This window comes from Schistocerca piceifrons, chromosome 7 (genome assembly GCF_021461385.2).
Source record: "Schistocerca piceifrons isolate TAMUIC-IGC-003096 chromosome 7, iqSchPice1.1, whole genome shotgun sequence".
NCBI classification, from domain to species: domain Eukaryota; kingdom Metazoa; phylum Arthropoda; class Insecta; order Orthoptera; family Acrididae; genus Schistocerca; species Schistocerca piceifrons.
The window spans coordinates 390,953,452-390,969,984 of NC_060144.1; the positions used below are offsets into that span (position 1 = coordinate 390,953,452).

Genomic DNA, 16,533 nt, shown 5'->3' on the forward strand with positions numbered 1-16,533 from the left:
CAGTGTGTAGAGCATGTTGCCTTATAACAGTGGTATGTGAGTAAGCTTAATCCTGTTGAATAACACCTCCTGGATTGCTATTCATAAATGGCAGAACAACAGGTCGAATCCCCAGATTGACTTACAAATTTGCACTCAGGGTATCTGGCATAACCACGAGAGCACCCCTGCTGTCATAGGAATTTGCAACCAAGACCATAAATCCAGATGCAGGTTCGTTGCAAGCCCACAATTGGTGCCGAGGCGGAACTAACTTTCATTGGAAAACACCACTGAAGTCGCAGATGGTAGTGGTTTGGGGTCAAAGAAATGGACTCTATAGGTCGTTTGGCTCGGAGCTGTTATTGAAGTAACTGATTTGTTACTGTTCGTTGTGTCACTTCCGTGCCATCCGCTGCTCAAATAACTGTTGGAGACGCAGCACGATTCACCAGAGTCATACGCCAAACAAGATGGTCTTGTCTCTCAGTAGTACCACGTGGCCATCCCGAGCGCAATCTTCTTGCGCGCGTACATTCTTGTGACCATCGCTGGGAGCAATCGTGTACAGTGGCCACAGTACTGCTAAGTCTTTCTGCAGTATCGCAGAAGGATCATCCAGCTTTCTTAGCCCTCGTACACGTTTTCATTCAAACTCTTTGTCGCTTTAAAGACATTCTTGACTAATATCAACTCACTTCTTCCGCACTACTCGTATATGGTACAAGAGACTTTCTCATATCTCAAACACATGTGAAGCATATATGCAGAGCGAAACTGCTGTATCGTGCGAACAAGACAGAGCCAGGGCAAAAACACCAAAGGCGCAAAGATGCGAGCTGGTGCCAGTGACATAGAGACTCGCCACTTGCGCGAGATTCACCAGCGCCACGGGCGGCGCTGAGGATGAAGATTTCGACTTCGCCTCCTCCAATTGCCGGACGAGTACAATCCGCCAATCCCCGGACGACAATGGACAGAAACCTACTCAGAAGACAGAAGAGCAGCTTTCGCCCACTTGGTTTAGATCACCGTCAAGGGCTGACGTAGACAGGGAATGTCGCTTAGTGAACTCGTACAAGTGAACAGATAGTTGTAAATTGCATGTCCTATGCACTGTGAAGTTTACCTACGATTGTTTGCAATTAACGATTGAGGACATTTTTGTGTTATATTACACGCAGTGTTGCAGACTTCCTTCTTCAACAGCCGGCCGAAGTGGCCGTGCGGTTAAAGGCGCTGCAGTCTGGAACCGCAAGACCGCTACGGTCGCAGGTTCGAATCCTGCCTCGGGCATGGATGTTTGTGATGTCCTTAGGTTAGTTAGGTTTAACTAGTTCTAAGTTCTAGGGGACTAATGATCTCAGCAGTTGAGTCCCATAGTGCTCAGAGTCATTTGAACCATTTGAACCTTCTTCAACAAATCAGAATGATAAGTAAACCTTTTAACTCATTCGTGTGACTTTGTTTTCTTGGAGTGTTGTAGAACCTTCGTTCTCCTAGCCTGTTACCTGACGCTAGGGCATAGCTGTGTAACAGTGGCAGGGAGAAATTGTCTTAGCGGTGTGCTGCACCAGAAGCCGTTTCACGAACTCACAAACTCGGCCTACCGCAACAACAGTGGTAACTCGGCCTCCACAGCAGTAGCGACGAAGACTTTACAGAAACTGACGACGAGGGTTTACAGAAGAAACGACGAATGAAAATTTGTGCCGAGGACGGGATTCGAACCTGGGTCTCCTGCTCACTAGGCAGATCTGCTAGTCACTACGCTTGTGGCTTTACACAACTGCGCGAACTACCAGATTACGCATCCTCCTCAATCCAAGTTCAGACTCACACCTCATCCCAATGGCTATTCCCCCTCTACACTAACAGTATTGCAGAGTCTCTCCAGCGATATTGTAATCCTGCTTGAAACCCAGGAACAGGTGCTTCAATCTGTTGAAACTATATGCTTCCAGAGACCTTTTCAAGTCTCAAACATATATAATTATATACTGAAGCGGTGAACGAAAATTTGTACTACAGTTGTCTGAGACATAAAAATGTCTCTGGAACTATGTAACTGCATTCGATTAAACCACATACGCCTGGGTTTCAAGCAGTATCTCTCGTTTCATTCGGTGCAATAAAGGTGGAGAGCAACCGCAGTGATGTTTGAGTTTAGGGAAGAATACTAAGTGGACTGAACCACGAATGAGAATTGGCATTTGGGAGGAAGGTGTGCAAAGCCACTATACCAGGGTGGCATAGTGGTTACCACAACTGCCCAGTTCGTGCGGCTCCACCCGTAGGAGGTTCGAGTCCTCCCTCGGACATGGGTGTCTGTGTTGTCCTTAGCGTCTGTTAGTTTAAGTTAGATTAAGTAGTGTGTAACCTTAGGGAGCGATGACCACAGCAGTTTGGTCCCATAAGACCGTACCACAAATTTCCAATTTTCAACCTTGCTACAAATTTTCATTTGTCGGTTCAGTCTGCATATATACATCACATGTGTTTTATACTTGAAAATGCATCTGGAACCATATAGCTTCACTTGATTGAAGCACTTATGCGTTGGTTCCAGGCAGGATCCCCCGTTTCGTTCGGTGCTGAGGCGACCTTCCAGTACAACTGGGCAGCCTTTGAGATACTATTCGAATTTAGAGGGAAATACCAAGTGGGCTGAAGCCTGAGTGAGAATCTGGATTGAAGTGGGAGACGTCTTCAGATAGTGTAGTTGTGCAAGGTCACTGTGTCGGGTAGCGTAGTAGTTAGTGCTTCTACCTTGTGAGCAGGAGATGTGGATTCGAATCCCGGCTTTGGTAGAAATTTTCATTTGTCGCTTGTGTTTACGTATATACACAATAATATTAAAGTAACAATTTGTCAGTTGATATCACGCCTTTCTTTTGTTGCTACGAGCAAGCCTCCTATCTTCGCTCCAGCTTCAACAGGTCTCATTTATTTTTCGTCTACAGTTTTGCGAATATTTGTCGTAGACTGTGCTCCTTATAATGATTGTTACATACATTTCCGACCTTCGGTTAAGTGGCAGATTTTCCTTGTTCGAAGTTCCCCAGCTTCCTCTTTTTTGTTAATATTTTTTTTAATTTACCATCGAGGTGCCATAGTGTTTAGAACACTGGACTCGAATTAGGCAGGATGGCGGTTGAAATCCGTGTCTGGCCACATTGATTTAGGTTTCACGTGGTTTCGCTAATCGCATCAGGCAAGTGCCGGGATGATTCCTTTGAAATGACACGACCGATTTCTTTCCCCATCCGTCCCTTATCCGACCTTGTGCTCCGTCTCAAATGACCTCGTTGTCGACGGGATGCTAAACACTGATCTCTTCCTCTTCCTGCCTGCTACTAGTTTTTTCTTCGTCTTCTATATGGCCAGAAGTCTTGTGACACCCCATTACATAGGACATTTCGGCCATAAATATAATCGCAGACGTAATTGAGCACATTGCCGTCAATTAATCATCTACATTAAATTAATACTGACGGCATGTGACAGAGAATAATTCTGGTGATACTAACTGATCCTCCCTTCCCTATTCCACTAGCGAATGCGCGTGGCGTGAATGACTGTCGGTAAGCCTCTGTATTAGCTCCAATTTCTCCCATTTTCTCATTATGGTTGTTTCAAGAATGTATATGGCAGGACGTAATATGTTTTCCGTCTCGTCCCGAAAGGTACTCTCCGAAATTTCAAAAGTAAACCTCTCCTCTGTTGTACGCAACGCCTCTCTTATACCATCTGCCGCTAGAGCTTCTACGTATCTCGGTAACACTCTCGTTTGACCAAACGATCCCGTGACCAAAAGCTCTGATCTTCGTTGGGCTTTCTATCCCTCCCTCTCTCCCTCCCACCCCCCACTCTCTCACTCACGCTCTCTCTCTCTCTCTCTCTCTCTCTTCTTCTCCTCTTAGCGTGGTAAGGATCAAAGATTGATGAACCTTATTCAAGAATCAGCCGAAGAAGCGCCCTGTAAGCGAATTCCTTCGTTAGTGAGTTGCATTTCCTTAAGATCCTTCCTACGACTCTCAGTGTGGCATTTGATTTTCCTACTATTTGTTTTATGTGACCGTTTTACTTAATGTCTCTGTGGATAATTACTCCTGCGTCATCAATATGTATGCCTGATACATTACATTTACTGACGTTCAGGGTTAACTACCAGAGCCTATACATCATTCTACAAATCGAGGCTGTCTTCTGGCGTGGTTACTTTCTTAAAGAGCTCCCGACGCTTGCTACTATAACATTTATAAACTGAACTATCGGATTTCCTTGGGTCATTTTGGAAATAACCTTTAAATCTCGATTTTTGTTCCATACAGAGCGATGTTTTGAGTTCTTTCTGCAAGGAAGTCTTGAATCTAGTTGTAAATATGATCCAGTATTCGGTAAGCTCGTGATTTTTTCACAAACGGCAGTGCGGGAAGATGTCCAAAGTCTTCCTGATGTCAAGGAATACGGCATCTGTCTGAACGCTGTTGTATACGTCGCTATGGATCTCATGGATGAACAGAGCAAGCTGAGTTTCGCGAGATCTCTGTTTGCGGAATCCATGTTCATTTTTGAAGAGGAGATTTTCGTTCTCCAAAAACGGAATGATTTTTGCGCGTAAAAGATGTTCCATGATTTTATACTATACTGAGGTAAGTGAAATAAGCATCTGTCCTATGACCTTCTTGGAAGTAGGAGTGACCTGCGCTTTTTCTCAGTCGCTAAGTACCTACGATTAACTGCTTCTAGAAGTGGAGCAAGTTCTTTCGCATAGTCTTTGTAGGATCTTACAGGTACCTCATTTGGTCTTGACGACTGTCTGTTATTAAGCGATTGTAGTTGCCTTTCGGTTCCGCCATTGGTAATCTCAATATCTGCCATTTCCATGTTCGTATGATGATTGAGAGGAGGGGCCGTATTACAGTCTTCAGCAATGGAACCGTTTCGGAACACCAACTTCAGTATTTCGACCTTCTCTCATTTAACTTCCGTTTCGCTAACGCTATGATCACTGAGTGACTGAATAGATGATTTCGAAACGTTTATTGGTTTTACTTAAGTCCGAAACCTCTTAGGGTTATTACTTGGATCGACTGACAAAAATTTACTTTCAATGTCTTTGAACGCTTGTGCCATTCCTCTCCTTAGGCTCACTCTCCTTTTCATTGAACTTTTGTTTGTCAGTTACGTTTTGACTTCAATTAAATTTTTGATCAAGCTTTCATCGCTTACGTAGCAGTTTCTAATACCGCTATTAGACCACACTGGGTCTTTCTCATCCCTTCAGATCTTGCTCGGAAATACTTGTCTTAGGCGTATTGAACGACGCTTTGAATTTTTTCAATTTGTGCTCCAAATCTTCGTTCTAATCGCTGAATATTTGATGATGACTACTCAGATTACAATTTGTATGCTGTCACTCTTCCTAAGAAAACATATTTCCCTGCCTTTTTTTAACAAAATGGTTCCAATGGCTCTGAGCATTATGGGACTTAACATCTATAGTCATCAGTCCCCTAGAACTTAGAACTACTTAAACCTAACTAACCTAAGGACATCACACAACAGCCAGTCATCAAGAGGCAGAGAAAATCCCTGGCCCCGCCGGTAATCGAACCCGGAAACCCAGGCGCGAGAAGCGAGAACGCTACCGCACGACCATGATCTGCGGACTTTTAACGTTCATTGTAATACTCGTAGGCATAGTTGATACATCTTCTACGTTTTTGACTCCGCATGTTTAGATCTGTTTTTTGCTAGGAGGTTTAAGACGTTACATTCACGAGAAGTTCTCTGATTATCTGCTCGAAGTAATTTTCTAAGAAGACATTCTGAATAGTGTCTCATAAATACCTGTATCTGACACCAGTTTCGATTGCATGCTTCTCCCAATCGATAACTGGTGAAATCAAATCAGCCCCTATTGCAACGGTATGATCAGGAAAGTTATTAACGATATTCTGCAAGTTCTCTCTGAAGTACTCTACCACTACAGGTGATCTACAAAAGCATCCAATTAATATTCATTGAACGACCTTTTACGCTTCACTTCACTCAGAGCAATTCAAATTCCAAATCCATGATAACCTCGACAAATATTATTGAATACCGTACTGAAATAAATACGTCACCAACAATGGTGACTAACCTATCCCTACGATGAGTATTCGAAACAGATTTAGGGTTTCTTTGCTATTTACTTCCAGTACCAACCATCTTCCTGTTACTAATACTATAAGGCCATTATGACCTTCAATAAGTGATACGTCATTTGGATGCAGTTCACTAATAGCATATTAACCATTTATATGCCTGATTGCGAGGACGAGCATTTTCTGAGAGCATTGTGGCTGATAATCAGTTAAATTCCATATTTCTTCTGTCACCCAAAGATTTCTTTTAGCCCTCGTCTTTTTACCTACTTGATCCTCTGTTGCCTTCACTATTTCACTTCTCAAAGCTACCCATTCTTCACCTACGGTATTTATTTCCCCCATTCTTGTCCATCGTTCCCTAACGCTCTCCCTTAAACTCCCTACAACCTCCGGATCTGTCAGTTTATCCAGGTCCCATCTCCTTAAATTTCCACCTTTTTGCAGTTTCTTCAGTTTTAATCTACAGTTCATAACCAATAGATTGTGGTCAGAGTCCACATCTGCCCCTGGAAATGTCTTACAATTTAAAACCTGGTTCCTAAATCTCTATCATACCATTATATAATCTATCTGAAATCTTCCAGTATCTCCAGGCTTCTTCCATGTATAGAAACTTCTTTCGTGGATCTCGAATCAAGTGTTAGCTCTGATTGAGTTATGCTCTGTGCAAAATTCTACCAGGCGGCTTCGTCTTTCATTCCTTGCCCCCTTTCCATATTCACCTAAAACGTTACCTTCTCTTCCTTTTCCTACTATGAAATTTCAGTCACCCGTGATTATTAAATTTTCGTCTCCCTTCACTATCTGAATAATTTCTTTTAACTCATCATACATTTCACCAATCTCTTCGTCATCTGCGGAGCTAGTTGGCGTATAAACTTGTACTACTGTAGTAGGCGTGGGCTTCGTATCTATCTTGGCCACAATAATGTGTTCAATATGCTGTTTGTAGTAGCTTATTCGCTCTCCTACTTTTTTATTCATTATTAAACCTACTCCTGCATTACCCCTATTTGATTTTGTATTTATAATCATGTATTCACCTGACCTGAAGTCTTGTTCCTCCTACCACCGAACTTCACTAATTCCCAATGTATATAACTTTAACCTATCCATTTTCCTTTTTAAATTTTCTAACCTACCTGTCCGACTAAGGGATCTGACATTCCACGCTCCGATCCGTAGAACGCCAGTTTTCTTTCGCCTGATAACGACGTCCTCCTGAGTAGTCCCCACCCGGAGATCCAAATGAGGGACTATTTTACCTCCGTAATATTTACCCAAGAGGACGCCATCAACATTTAACCATACAGTACAGCTGCATGACCTCGGGAAAAATTACAGCTGTAGTTCCCCTTGATTTCAGCCGTGCGCAGTACCAGCACAGCAAAGCCGTTTTGGTAAGTGTTACAAGGCCAGATCAGTCAATCATCCAGACTGTTGCCCCTGCAACTACTGAAAAGGCTGTTGCCCCTCTTCAGGAACCGCACGTTTGTCTGGCCTCTCAACCGTTACCCCTCCATTATGGTAGCACCTACGGTACTGTCATCTGTATCGCTGAGGTACGCAAGCCTCCCCACCAACGGCAAGGTCCGTGGTGCTTGTTACAGGCCTTTTATCAGACCACGCGAAACACTCATGACTACTTGTTCTTCCTGTTCTTCGAGTACTCCCTCATTCGTTCATTAAAGGTTCTCTTCTTTCTTCAGTCCACTTTCGCTTTAGGGCTTTAGGTGCTGTTTTCTATGACATCACTTGCCACTTGGACACCTTGTGTCTATAGACGCCTTTGACTACGACACCCGCTCAATCTATCTGAGTGCTTTCCACATCAGTTCTGATTTGTGCTATCCGGGGTGTAGTGGTCTTGAGTCCCTGGAGGTACCTGAGGATTCTGTTGGCTATTCTGGTCTGTGGGAGTCTGCTGATGTGACCATAAAATTTTATTCACCTCTTTCTACTGTCCGCTGCGCTGTTGGAGAACTTCTCTGTGGTGTCCTTTGAGTGAGGTCTATCTCCTACATCCCTGTGTTTTAGTACAATAATTTTCCTAATGATTTTTCTTTCATGTGTGAGAATATTCTCAAGGTCGGTCTTTATGTGTAAAATCAGAGTCTCACTGGCGTTTTGCGCCTCAGGTTTGATTACAGAGTTGTATTGACGAATTTTGGTGCAGGTGGACAGACTTTTCTTGTTGTAAATACCCTGTGTTTTGTATAAGGCTGTCTTCATTTTCAATAACCTGTGTTCTAGGCAATTTACCCCTTTCCAGTCGGTTCGAGCACTTCACCTAGTTACTTTAAGTGTGTGACCCTGTTAATCTTGCCATTTTTTTGTTCAGATTTGGTATGTTTAATTTCGTGCAGAAGAACTGAGTTTTATGAAAAGAGATCTGTAGCCCATTAATTATATATATGGTGTCTGTTCTTTTGTACGACATGACGGGAGTAACGAGGCTAACGAGCCGGGGCACTATTTCTGTAGTGTGTGACATAAGTTGAGAATTTGTGTCTGATATGGGGGTGTGCTAGGGTAGTCCATGTAGTTGCAGCGACCACTGTGCCTAGTGAGCAGGAGGTACGGGTTCGAAAGTCAGTCTGGAACAAATTTTCAACTTGTGCCATTAATATAAATCAAAGCTCAGAGGCTGGTAATATCTGTAATTCCCTTGTGTCTTTACTGCAGCATCAAAGAGATGAACAGGCACCACATACACCTCGACACAGACAACAGAACGGAAGTAAAACCAAGAATTAATCAATAAAACCACATTAAAATGTCCATTACTTCACAGTCGTTTAGCGCACGAAAATTGTAATATCAAGCAGCTCAATAACATGCATCATCAAATTATTTTATCAAATTTTAATATTAGAGAAAATTTAGTTATCTCAATTTTTGAACATCACCCATGTCGTCATCTTGTAAACCCACTTCAAATAATTATAAATAATGATTCCACATCAAAATACTGGCGATCTTTGAGGAACACCATTTAAAATTGCAGCCTATGTCATTTCTATGTTGGTATGTCCCCTTGAACCAAAAAGAATGTTACTGAGAAAGTATTTCAACATATAAACAATTGCATAGTCAATTTTTTACACTTTAAATAGAACAGCCTTGGAAAAAATAAGAAGACTGCTGTGTGCTATTAAAACCAGATGTGTGTCTGTTATGCTTGTCTGGTAACAAATTGTTCTATGATTTTAAGTTGGGCGCACGTGAATCATATTGGCATGTAAGCAAAATGATGTTAGACTATTTGTTTTTTACAAAACATATACGTAATATGGCAACTGTGTGAATGCAAGTCTTTTAACTGATGTGATTTTATCAAAATAAGTCATTAATTTTCAAATAGCGAATAGTTTTGGAGCCCTCGCATAAGCAACTCAGTACAAAGGTAAATATTTACAGCTATTGTGCGCATGAAAATTTTTGTGCTTGTGATAGGATATTGTATTAATTAAACTTTCGCTACTTGAGAGAGCCGCCATGAAAAACGAGTAATTAAAAAAAATAAAAAAATACTTTATGTGGAAATATTTACAAGGGAATGCGAAAGAGAAATAACGAATAAATCGTTGGAATAAACATCTTTTACTTTTCACACGAGAAGGTAACATTTGTTAGTTGCATATCGCATTTATATTCCAGGCTAAAAAGTTGCACAAGATGAAGACCACCTCCATCCACAACAGCCTGAAGTCGCAGTAGAGATACGATCTCACAACTGTTCACAGCACTTTTAGAACTGTGAAACATGGAATGTTGAGCTGTCATGACACAGGTTGTGCACTGTTTGTAGATCGCACATTGCATACTGCATTATGAACCATGACAATTGTGCTGTCGCCATCGCACCGGTTGGTAAAGATGTAGCAAGAAGATCGATAGTAGGCGCTAGATCAAGCGCTCCTATTAGAGGACAGGCCAAAGATAGACTCGCAAGCAAAAGGCCGCCAACGCCCTCACAACGGCAAGTATTTAGATCGAAATTACAATGAAATCCAGACCTTTAGCTGCTTTCAGACGTTGATAAATATCAAAGGGAACAATTGCAAATGTGTGCCCCACCTGGGACTTGAACCCGTGATCTCCTGCTAACAAGGCAGACCCTGTATCCGTACGAGCCATCGCGGACACAGAGGATAGGGCGACTGCAGAGACTTACCTCTGGCACGCTCCCCGTGAGACCCACACTCCCAACTAACTGTCCACACACTACATTTGTAGTGCCCCTGCCCACTACACTCATTACTCGCAGCAGTCAATCTACCGATTCCCGTAAGAGTTCGGGCAATGTGAGTGCATCCGTGCTTAAGATCATTGCCCGGTAAGCATTATGTATATGAAGATGGTATCTGTTCTGTCGAACATGTCCGAAAGAACAGATACCATCTTCATGTAGTATTTAGATCGTAGCTGCTGACCGGAGGGTCTCATTCACTAGCACTAGCACAGTCTTTCAGTTACTAGCTCAGTCACTGACGCACCAACTAGCACTCCAGTTTGGCGTCTGTCAGTCATCGCATAGCGGGACTTGTACCCTGTTGAATATAAGTAGCTTCCTGTTCATGTAAATAATGAACTCTGTTACTACACGTGTGCAGTTGTCTTGGAGAAATAAGATACCACCAGCCACCAAAAAACATCCTTGATTCTTATGGCACAATACTCTACAGTGCCGATGAGGATACAAAAGCAACAGGAACTTCTTCAACAACTGGTAGCGGAACTGGCCGTCGGCCTCTCCCAGGCGTAATTACCAATCGCCAGTTAATTCGAACTTCATAATCATGTTTTCAACCCCGGAGCGGAAAGAGGATCTCCCCGTATTCCTGCAATTCGTCGATAATTGGGAATAACAGCAACACTACTCCTGTTATTTTGATAAAACAGCTTTACGAGTATAGTCCTGCTCACATCGTCCAGAAACATGTTGACTCTCGGCAACTGATGATTGTGTTTGAACCCTATTTCGCCGCACCAGCACTGCCCCCCCAGCGGCAACTCACTAACAAAGTTAAATCCTGCAGCACACAGTCTCAACATTTCCTATCAAGTTAGGTAGTCATACGGTAAATAGTTTTCCGCCTACACTGGCTCAAGTAGCGGAACTTTTATTACAAGCACCCTGTATCCAATATAAAGTTTTTTCTTCTGAGGGAGTAATTTCTTGTTGAATGGCAAATTTCAGTTTAGCACCATTCGGTGCGCCTACTTCCATCTAAAACCCATTCTAGAGCAATTACAATGTATATGTTTTCCTGTTAATTTGCTAGGTGGAATCTACTCAATATGAGTTGTAATTACGCTTTAAATTGACTTGTGTCAAAAAATTTTCGCTACTAGTGAAGTGTGTTACAGAGTACGTTCTACCAGCAGTGTGCAAATTTTCGCCCAGTGGTCTGATTAGGAATTTTCCAAAATTGTAAAGTCAGGTAGCTACAGATCTCAAATCAGTGATCCAGGAATCATGGATAATTTCTCTTACTTGGCGAATACTACTATCTCATTAGCAGTGGATAAGGTAAATTGTAATCCACCAATAAAATATTTTCCTTGCTAGGTCTGTGCTAATTAAACTGCGTAGGGAAATTACGTTCTTCGTGTAACATCTTGGCCACATGTATCACGGTAGTGAATGATGTTTGATGAGTGGAAGCAGAAGGCACACGAAAAGTTCAGTGCTATCCGCATCCTTATCTAGACACTAGCTGACACACCTTAGTGGAAGCATGATTATTTAGCAGAGGAAGCATTCTTCTCAGCAAATCAGCTAAATCGCTGCTCTACAGCCGATAGTTTCAAAGACCTCTACTGGGAAGGTACCGAGATGTCACGGTACCTGGTCCCCGTGGAGGTTCGAGTCCTCCCTCGGGCATGGATGTGTGTGTTTGTCCTCAGGATAATTTAGGTTAAGTAGTGTGTAAGTTTAGGGATTGATGACCTTAGCAGTTCATTTTTTTGTCACGGTGCCTTAGATAGTGTAGCTCAGTTTCCACGACCACCCCATGATTTCTGTTTTACTGTTGTGCATTCATAGTCTGAAATATCATCGCCAGAGTACGTTACTACAGCAATGGAACGTGACATCGCCTTGAGAGGGCACTAGGTTGGTGGATGCACAGAGACTTACCCACAACGAACCCCACACCCTCTCCAGAGGTGCCGCCAGTGAGCACGGGAACCCTGTTGAAGCGGCCTTCCTTCAGTACTTTGATCGGATGCTCCGTCACGATGGCGTCCTCCATTTCGGGCTCGATGACAGGACTGAATGGCAGGTGGTTTATCTTAAACTTTTCCTGAAACGTAAGTATGCTGCATCATTTTGACTATTCGTGAGAGTAAGAGAGACATTCAAATCACACACACACATGCACACACACACACACACACACACACACACAACATAAAAACGGTATTTTAGAGTTAAGTTGAAAAACTTGTGTATAGACTGAACAACATCGGGGATAGGTTACAACCCTGTCCCACACGTTACTGAAGTGCGGCTACTTTTCACGCCCTTTGAGTCTTACAACTGCAGGCTGGTATCTGTATTAGTTGTAATTTAACTTTCGCTCCCTGTATTTTATGCTTGCTACCTTCATAATTTACAAGAGTGCATTTCAGTCATCACTATCGAAAACTTTCTTTACATCTACAAAAGGTTTGCCTTTCTTCAACGTATCTTCTGGTATAAATATGATCAATACTGTCCGGAGTGTTCCATTTTTCGAGAACTCAAAGTAATCTTTCCCGAGCTCGGCTACCACCACTTTTTCCACTCTACTGTAAACAGTTCGAGTCAGTATTTTTCAGTCATGTCTTAGTAAACTGATGGTTAGTTATTATTCACACTGTCAGCACATGTTTTCTTTGGAATCGCAATCATTACATTCTTCTTAAAGTCAGGGTGTATTTCGCCTGTCTCACATCTCTAGGACACCACGTGGCACAGTTTTGTCACGGCTGTCCCTCCGAAGGTTCTCCATAATTCTGAGGCAGTGACATCTAGTCCATTTAAGTCTTTCAGTACTCTGGCAAATTCCTCTCGCAGTATCATATCTTCCATCTAATCTTCATACAGGTCCTCTTTCCTTTCTTCAGTATTGTATTAAGGTTCAATTCACCCTGTGTAGCTCCTCTATACACTTGTTATACCTTTGAACTTTCCCTTCTTCGCTACGTACTGGCCTCCTGTCGGAGCTCTTGATATCCATACAGGTGCTTGTTTTCCTCCAAATGTCTCTTTAATTTTCCTATAGGGGGCACCTGTCTCTGCCCCAGTTATTCATAGGTTTACAGCTTTGCATATGTGCTATAGCCATTCGTCCTTAGCCGTTTTACAGTTTTCTCCAATATCAGATTTTAGACTCCTGTATTCCCTTTCACCATTCTGATTTGCAAAGTTTTTAAATTTTCACCTTTCATCAACAAAATTTACTCTCTCATATCAACTATTTTCAACTGAGCCTTGTATTTTTACCTAGGGAGCTATTCTGAAAGTAAGGAACGATCGGTTGCGAAATGGAAACCACACTGAAAATAAAAACTTTGCTTTGCAACCTTCCAGCAATTTCTTCACATAGTCCCCGCTCCAATTTTCCAATAGCCTCGTGGTAAAAGGCAGACTTCTGTGCTTTCCGACAATTTTCTTCGCCGGTTTGCGGCTCGTTGTTTGTGCCAAATGTTGTCTTCATAGTCAGCGTTTCATTTGAGCTGAGATGAAAAACCGATGGAGCCAAGTCCAGGCTGTTCGGTGGATGATCAAACACTTCCCATCGAAATCGCTCCTGAAGCGTCCTCATTACCGTTGCAGTGTGCGTCCGAGATCTGTCATGAAGAAGGAACTACATGATATTACGTTATGTGGGGTTGCATCAAATCAGAGGAAATTTCCCGGATGGCACCCATACTAGGCAGGAAATACTATTTTCTATGTGTCTTTACGAGCTCTCTATGCGCTCAGAACTGGGAAGGGCGACGTGACGCTATCTACGAGCATACAAAAGACACAGCCCAACATTTCTGCCCAAAGTTTCATAGGATTTAATTGTTTCCAATTCGCGACTGATCATTCATTACTTTCTCAGTAGCCCTCTTATTTTAATCATCTGCTGCACTCCCTGTTTTATCTCTCAAGGTTACCCATTCGTACTGTGTTATTTCTTTTTCATGTATCTGCCAATCGTAGCAAAGCGCCGGCCGTGATGGCCGAGCGGTTCTAGGCGCTTCAGTCTGGAACCGCGCGACCACTACGGTCGCAGGTTCTAATCCTGCCTCGGGCGTGGATGTGTGTGATGTCCTTAGGTTAGTTAGGTTTAAGTAGTTCTAAGTTCTAGGGGACTGATGACCTCAGATGTTAAGTCCCATAGTGCTCAGAGCCATTTGAACCATTTGTTTTTTGTAGCCAAGCGCTGCATTTGGCATTCACGACAAGCAGCGGTTCTTTAGACCCATCCAAGTCCCATCTCCTTAATTTCCTACTTTTCTACCGTTCTCTCAGCTGCAGTTCATAACACATAAATTATTATCAGAGTCCATATCTTCCACTGGTAATATCTTACAGCCTCAAATCTGATTTCCAAATCTCTGTCTTATCCGACTAGTTAATCAGGCTCCTACTGAGTTTAGCAATCTAGAACTTACAAAACATTAAAACACATGTAGGTCTAATTTTTCATTCATTACTTTCTTCGGAAAGGATTTTGTATTTCCAGACCGCAATAAAACATGATACCGCTGATGATGGTACAAATATGCCGAAACATATTTGGGTATTAAAAGTAATGACAGATTCAATGTATACCTGAAATGCTGGAGGACAAATTGGCATATTTTTTTCGCAGTAGCCGCACTACTTACTACTTTCCGTGTAGTTCGGTCAAGAGATGCTTGTCAGACAGGTTATAAATTGACAATAAATGTATGTTGAAGTTGGAAATTTCCCTTTTCAAGGTTTTATGTCCAAAGATTTGCATACTTCTACCAACGTAATAAATAAAATTTTGGATGTTGCCCTTTCGACTGGTTTGTCTACTTATCTCTAAATTTTTGTGGGTAATTGTGTACTTTTTCGACTGAAAAATTATTAGTGCCACTGTTCTTGCTAAACCACAGTTTAAAAGATTTTTGACAGAAATCTGGTAAAAGTGTAGGCCTACACCCACATATAAATCTGAAATGAATGAAAGTCCCCGAAGCGAAATGAATGAAAGTGGCGATAATTTCAGTGAAGATGCAATAACATTACATGATACATAAACTGTTGTACCATTAGATAATCTGACTCAGACTTCCACTGTCACTGAAGTTTCCACGCAAAATTTCTGAGTTAAGTGTTGTTTTATATTTTAACTTCGAAGTTTTCTCATTTTACAGACTATCAGTCGTAAGTATGACTTGATAAAAATAAAGAAATGTTAAGGCAACGTCCCAGGCACTAACGCTTTTGAGGGAGCTTTTGTCAATTTTATTAACCGAGTTCACATGTCATGCCCCGTTAAGGCATCGAATTTATTGGTCTCACAGTGTACGTTGTTTGACAATTTCTGAGTTTTGGTGAGGCGACTTTTTAATTTAACTTTACATTTATTTTCATCTTTTGTATCCTGATACTGCATAACAAACACCTATCATTGTAATGCTCCTTTAATCTTAATTACAAATCTGATGATGCCTGGAACCGAAAAGTCTCTACAATGGAAGAAATACACTGCCAGAAAAAATTCAACACCCTTAAGAACTTTGTTGAGTGACACCAAATTACAATTTATGCGTACTAAGGAGCTGTAGTGTTAGTGAATCAGTTGTCACGTTCATCGGTAATCAGATGGCGCTCAGACAACTGCCTGTACACCCTCTATTTTGGCTCTTCAGGCAATAAATTTTCCGGTTTTAGAGGCGAACAGTGCTTGCAACATTCATTCTAGCGTACAACCATACCCCACTGACGAGTGTGCACTCTTCTATATCAGCTTCAAGCCATCTGAACGACGTCGCACTGTGTGCCTGTAGGAAGCTTAATGAACGTATCGACGGAATGCTAACTTTTTGTGCACAGTGTATCATCAATGGGCTGTGGAACAAACCCACACCTATAGACCAGGTTTCCGACGTCCGCGTAGTACAGATGCTCTTCTAGATCCATTCACTGTGCGAACAGCGATCGCCGAGCGAACAACACGCAGGCACGAAATCCGGATACATGTTGCATTTGCTATGTTATCATGAACCAGACTGAACCGTCTGCTTACAGCAGGATTAAGATCGCGTGTGACTCTGTTCACGCTATCACTGACACCACCACACCACCATGCATGGTTGCGTTGGTGTTGCCACAGAGTTAACTGCAGAGTGGAATGGCGCTCTGTTGTCCACAAAACAC

The 16,533-nt window shown here is 42.3% G+C and overlaps 1 protein-coding gene across 1 annotated transcript in view; it reads right to left on the reverse strand.

Moving 5' to 3' along the window:
• Positions 1 to 12,137: 12,137 nt before the first annotated feature.
• Positions 12,138 to 16,533, reverse strand: part of LOC124805732 (venom carboxylesterase-6-like) — a 36,350-nt gene continuing 31,954 nt past the window's right edge. Inside the window, exons 5-6 of the mRNA XM_047266303.1 lie at positions 12,283 to 12,448; positions 12,138 to 12,190 (exon numbers count right to left, since the gene is read on the reverse strand). Of these exons, the coding sequence (XP_047122259.1) occupies positions 12,138 to 12,190; positions 12,283 to 12,448 (219 nt within the window). The remainder of the gene's footprint in view (positions 12,191 to 12,282; positions 12,449 to 16,533) is intronic.